Source organism: Oryza sativa, chromosome 5, assembly GCF_034140825.1.
Source record: "Oryza sativa Japonica Group chromosome 5, ASM3414082v1".
In the NCBI taxonomy this organism is placed as follows: Eukaryota; Viridiplantae; Streptophyta; class Magnoliopsida; order Poales; family Poaceae; genus Oryza; species Oryza sativa.
In genome coordinates, this window is record NC_089039.1 from 14,472,801 (window position 1) to 14,479,341 (window position 6,541).

At 50.2% G+C, this 6,541-nt stretch overlaps 1 protein-coding gene across 1 annotated transcript; it reads left to right on the plus strand.

Annotated features, from left to right (window-relative positions):
• Window positions 1–1,021: 1,021 nt before the first annotated feature.
• Window positions 1,022–1,405, plus strand: LOC136356642 (protein TRACHEARY ELEMENT DIFFERENTIATION-RELATED 7A-like). The gene has a single exon (XM_066310888.1). The coding sequence runs from the start codon at window positions 1,022–1,024 to the stop codon at window positions 1,403–1,405; it is 384 nt and encodes a 127-aa protein (XP_066166985.1).
• Window positions 1,406–6,541: the final 5,136 nt, after the last annotated feature.

The following is a 6,541-nucleotide window of genomic DNA, read 5'->3' on the forward strand; positions in this document are numbered from 1 at the left end:
ACACACACGACCAGGAGAAGGTTAGCACCGGACCGGCCACCGCTAGACCAACAAAGGAACACAGACGAGATCACCCTACAACAAGGGGATGCCAAAACGACGTCTTCAAGAAAAAAAGTGACGGAAAACCGCCGCCGCCGTCCATCAGGGCTCAAAGGAGCCAAGACTGGGCTTTCGCCCGGCAATCACCCTTGAGGGGTGAGACAGCACGACAACGCCCTCAGGAGGGGGAATTAACCATCGTTGTCGGTCCGGCCAAGACCGGGCTAGGTTTTCACCCGCCACTCACCACCTGCGAATCTACGGCTGATGCACCGATGCTCCACCACCACTCAAACTCTGCCGACATATGGGGCCCCTGCACCGACGCCCCCCCGCCGGCCAACCTTCGTGCGTCGAAGACCGCGCCACACCCACCGGCAGCTCCACCACGCACCGAGGTCGCCTCTTCCACCGCCGGCTGCGCCTCTCGCACGAAGCCGGCCTCGTCCACCGAACGCGCCTCTCGCGCCAATCCGGCCTCCCTCCATCGGTTGCGCCTCTTGTGCCAAGCCGGCCTCCATCTCCGCCGCCCGCGCCTCTCGCGCCGAGCCAGCCTCCGCTGCCATCGGCTACGCCACTCTGCGTCCAGCCGGTCTCCGACCACTCCTCCAAACGATGTTGTGCCGGCCGATGCAGCCATCTGCCGCGCCCTCGGCAAGCCGTCCGAGGCCACCATGCCTCCTCCCACCACCGTCACGGTCACCATCACCTCACCGTCGCCGCTGTCACCACACACCCGACTCCTTCCCCGCCTCCACTGCCGCATCCTTCGACGTCGCCGCCGTCTCCTTATTCACGGCTGCCATCGCCGATGCCGCTGTCTCCAGTCACCAATGCCAGCAGCCGCCATCGCAAACCGCCGCCACCGCCAACGCAGCCACCCCAACACCGTTGCCAAGCTCTCCGCTGCCGTCGCGACCACCACCAGCTGCCGCGACCGCCCCCAGCCGCCTAGGCGAGGCTGTGGATCTGGCCGCCGATGCCAGTCTCGCCGCCAGATCCGGCCTCCGTCGCCAGCCTCGCCGCTATCTCCAACCCCGCCGCCGACGCCCCCAACAAGAGAAGCAGCATGCCGCCAGCACGCATGCCATCCCCGTCGCCGTCGCCGTCTCCCCCGCCACCGTCGTCGCCTTCCCCGGCGCCAGCCGCCACCAACTGCCGCCGCCACCCCGCCACCTTCAACCCCCACCGCCACCACCACCAAATGCCGCCGCCACCTCACACTGACCCGCCGCCGGCGGCCTCTCCTCCAGATCCGGCCGCGGCGGCCCGGATCTGGGCGGTCTTCGCCGTCCCGCACGCGGTCGCCGTCCCGCACGCGGCCCCCCACCGCGACGGGAGAGGGAGACAAAGACGAGGGTGAAGCCCCGGCACCGCCGTCCTTGCGGCCGCGCGGCTTTGCCGGCAGCCGCTCGGGCGATGGCGAGGCGGCGGAGGGAGGAGGGGGGAGGAGCGGGCGATGCCGGTGGTTTCCGCCTCCCGTGTCGCCCGTGGGGAGGACGACGCGGGGGCTTGACTCATACACTGAATAAATTCGAGTATAAAAGTGAACTTATTTTAGGATGGATATAACACTAAGTTATTGAGTGGTGTACTTATTTTCTGTTCTAAGCTACAACTTCATTGTTTTTGCTTAACACGAAGTTTCTTTAAAAGTCAAATAAATCTATTTATCATGTTCTCAATAATTGATAATTAATTAATAATGTGCTAACGGTTTAACTTGTTTAACGTGCTTAAAAAAATCCAAGTGATGCCTCTGTCCCAACGCCTGTGTTTAATTCGAACCCACGAAATAATAAAAAAAATATAGTATTCTATTTATCCTGAAATATACTACTACACTGTTCCATAAAAAGATAAACACTAGCTACGAATCTCTACACACATATGTCTAAATTCGTAGCTAGGATCGAACTTTTTTTACGGAGGGTACTACCTCAGTAAAAAAAATTAAGATGGGACCTAACCTGGTACTGATGTTTTTCAGAGAACATAATTCTAGAACGGACATCTAGGGGTGGGCGTTCGGTGGGGACCGAACATTCGGTCCGGTCTATTCGGTCTTTTAAAAGTTCGGACTTTCAAATGCACAAACTGAATTTATCCCCAGAGAAATAGAGACCGGAGATTTGGTTAACCGAAAGTTCGGTTTCGGTCTTGGGGCAAACCGAAGGCAAAAGAGACGTGAGTAGGCAGGCTTCGTCTCCAACAATGGCAGGCAACTGGTAGTGTCAAAACAAAGATTTCGGTAATACTTAAAAGGGGTGGCTATCAAGCTAAAAAAGTGGATGGGTTTAAAGACAAGGAATTTTATACATGTTTAGGCCTTCTTATTCAAGAAGTAATACCCTACTCCTGTCCGGGGATGATTCCGCCGAGTGTATTATTGATCGTATGATCTGGGGAAAAAAGGTCGTCCCGAGAGGAGCCCGGACCCCTCCTTATATAGGGGAAGGGGTCCGTATTACAAAATACAGTCCATATTCCTAATGGAATATGTGATTACAGATAAAATACAATCGTAACCGACTAGGATCTCGGGTATTTCCTTGACATACAAGTTAGAAACTAACCCGAGTCCTCGTAAAGATATTCTATCTATATTTGGTACCATGTATCCAACTAAACTATAACTGCCGTGTAGATATGGGATATCCATATCTCCACAGTAGCCCCCGAGACCATTGCAGTCGACGAAATAGCTTTCTTAGAAGAAAAAGCAATAATCCGAGTGCTTCAATTCTTCCTGCTCTGGCCTGCCGAGCACTAAAATCAAAGACTGTGAAGGGCGAAAATAAAACATGGTGCATCGAGAAGATGCACCTAATAGGTGTAGCCCCCAACTATATGGTTAGTTAAAAAAACTAAACATGTAGTTAAGAACCAAGTGGTTTTACAACCAAACGTCATATAACAAAGCACGCATGGTATTCAGTAAAATACCCAGCCGACTGCTTCTCAGCTTTAATATATCAAGAATAAAAATTATGAAAAGGCCCGAGTGACAAACACTCAAAAGGTCCACAAAAATACATGTTTGACTAGAATCCGAGTATGAAACTCTTAAAATGATCCACCAAATATGATAAAAATCATGGTAATTAAGAAGTTTAATAGCCTAGACTATAACTCTTACCATAATCAAAATAAGCATATAACATGCCAAGAAAATGACTCTTAATAAACTAGTCATCTCGAATCAACCCAAACAGCTTTTGCAGCCTAATAAAGCTTGCAAAAATAGTATAACACCTTTCTGTCGGGCACCTTTTTATTTGCATCGTGGTAATTCCAAAGAATTATCAAACTGCGTTAAAAATGATTTTAACAGCATCGGGTCACATCATTGTGAGCACATATTGCCAAAGCAAAACGCGCCTAAGTCCCTAGGGATCAACGGGCCACGCTGGTAATAATATTGGGCTAAAGTACTGTACAGGCCTAGGCCCATTAGCACTCCCGATACCCTAACAAAACACAGAAGTCCAAGCGACACTTCGTCTTCCCCGCCGAAACTCTCGCCATTTCCCCACTCCTTGCTACAGTACAAAGCTGCGCCGACGAAGCTAGGGTTCATCAATCCGCCCCAATCCGTTCTCAGAAATCCACGAAACTTCTCCACGCGCCTACCGCACCGATTCCCCATTCCTCTCCAGCTATTTCTCGGACCAAATCAGATCATTCGACTCGCATCCATGGCGGAAGAGAGAGAAAGTTTCGAGAGTCAGTGGGCGCCCTCTGACGTGACGGAGGAGAATCTGAAGGAAATGGTGGCGCACGGCGTTCTTCCGGCGAAGGAGATCATCGGGTGGCGACCGGCATTCGGCGAAGCATTCCCAACCCCGGATACACACGAGGTCGTGGTATTTTCTCACTTCTTTTATGGTGGATTTTCTCTTCCAACTTCAAGATTCTTCCGTGGAATTCTGAGCTTCTATGGAATTAGCCTGCATCACCTGAATCCAAACTCCATAGTGCACATTGCCAATTTCATTCATGCCTGCGAAGCTTTTTTGGGCATCAGGCCTCATTTCGCCTTATTCCGCCGAATCTTCTTCCTCAAACCCCAACCGAACAGGAGCAAACAATGCGTGGTTGGGCGCTGGCTTCCAACTCAGAGGAACACTAAGCCAAAAGTATTTCTCCATGCCCTTCAAGACCTCAAACAAAGGCTGGCATGCAAACTGGTTTTACGTTCAAAATCCTGAACCCGCACTCTCCGAGTACTCCTGTCTTCCTCCAGTTTACCAGGACACATGGAATTCATTGCCTATGGGAGATGAAGCTGCTCAGACGGTGGAATTGATGGAACGCATGCTAAAGCTGAAGGAACAAGGTTTGCAGGGAGAACAAATCACTCGACACTTCATCAAAAGTCGGTTAGCCCCAATTAAAGAGAGATCCCGCACGGCTTTTGAATTTGACGGCAAACATGATCCAAATCGGGAAGACCCAGATTCCCTTGACTTTAAGGTCATGAAAGAAAGAATGTACAAGATCTTCTCAAATGCTATTGTCATCAGCTATTCACATCTGTTGCCAGTCATGCCATTCAATGCATTCAACCCTCCTCCACCGGTATGTACTAAAACACTTCAACCTTCCTCAAAATATGATCTCGTCTTTTTGTTAAATCAATTGACAGTGGAAGATATTATGTCTAGGAATTTGCTCTGATGAAGTCGGATCCCCCAATCGCTCAGCGCCGATCACCTCGCCGTCAAACTGGTCAGGGGAGCGGGGGACCAAAGATCCGGTCCGAAGCCCAGCCCAACACCTCTAATCCAGCCGGCCAGTCAGATTCCCATAAGAGGAAGTTAGTGCTGAGTGACGACGAAGGCGACGACGCTGAAAAGCCTGGAGATAGAGAAACAACCAGAAAACTACCGAAGCAGGCTATTCCAAAGAAGAAAACATCTAGTCGTCCTACGCCAAAGATCAGGAAGTCTTCCAGGTACAAATCATATAATGATCTTCCTTGTATTGATGCACACCCAGCATGGAAATAATACTGATAACAAAAACTTGTAGGAAACCATCTGATATAGATCCTTCTAGAAAGGACTCTGATTCGGCTAATATGGAAACAAGTTCTTCCAAAGAAACTGGGCCGACTACCGTGGATCACCCGAGTGACAATCAGCCGGCAACCGATAATGTAGAAATCGGTGATCAACCCCCGACTAGAAACCAATCGGCCGAAGCTGAAGCCGGAGCTAATCAGGAGCCCCCGACTGGAAACCAGTCGGACACAGGGCCAAGCCAAGAGATTCCAAAAGTTGGAGCCCAAGCAGACAGCCCTCGCGGTCAAGACGCTAGCAGTGGACCGAAGGTCTGGATCTCCTTCAAAGGCATCTGAGTCCACTTGTCCTCATCCAGAAATCATCACGGGTAAACACTTTGCCTGAAACCACGTTGATCTAACTGACTCTATTTGATTGTTTGACCGTTATCCATGGATGCATTAGGACCAATGATTGGTGATGAAGAGGAAATTCTCCGGATACAAGCGGCCGAAGATTCACGCCCTCCCATTCTGGTCAAGTGGTAGGATGACGACTTGCAACCCCAAGGAATTGTGATAAACCGGCGAAAAAAGACGAAGAGGTATGCCTACTGGAAAAGGCACTCGGCTAGGCGACTCGCATTGTAAATGTAAGTTCTTTGACGCCTGACCTCAACCATCTTGTTCGCCATTTAGCTCGAGCGCTAATAAAATTGTTTTGCAGAGGATTCACCTTAGGAATGAAGTGAAAACCACAACCCTAGAGAAATTAGTTCCTCATCTTGGAACCCTTGAAGCCGTCAGAGATCAACTGCACGAGGCAAAAGAGCTTGCCAAGAAAGCTGAGCACGGTCTAAGAGATCGGATTGCCCAGCTCCAGGAGTCTAACTTCGAACTGAGTGGCTCGTCAAAAGGTATACACAAAATCTGTCTAACTAACTTGCACTGTCATCTTTGTAACTTCAATTAATCGGAGTCAATGTAGTGCAAGCCGCCAAGATATCTCAATTGGAGAAACGAATTCAGACTCTGGAAAACGATAAAGCAGAGCTGGCGAGTCAGAGGGACTCAGCTTTAAAGGACGTTGAAGGTACCATCAATTGATACTCCAAAAGCCATTGCCTTCTGTATGCTGACTCGTTAATATAAATCTGTTGATGCAGACTGCAAGATCAAGTCGCAAGCCCAATTCGACGTCCTGGTCGGCAAAATCAAAAGACTTGAAGGGGCCGACTGTGATAACGACGCAACCCTTGCAAGTATCGGGCCGACTGAATTAAGGCTGCTTCGCGGGCCTCTTCCAGCCGGTGTAGGTCATCCACTAGGTCGTCTCCGTAGCGCTCTTCGCGAAAATTGCGAAAACGCAAAGATTCAAATTCTACTTCACTAGGCAACATTGCTTCCGCTCCATAAACTAGGAAGAATGGCAACTGGCCCGTAGCCCGACTGGGGGTGGTGCGCAAGGACCAAAGTACATATGGCAGCTATTCC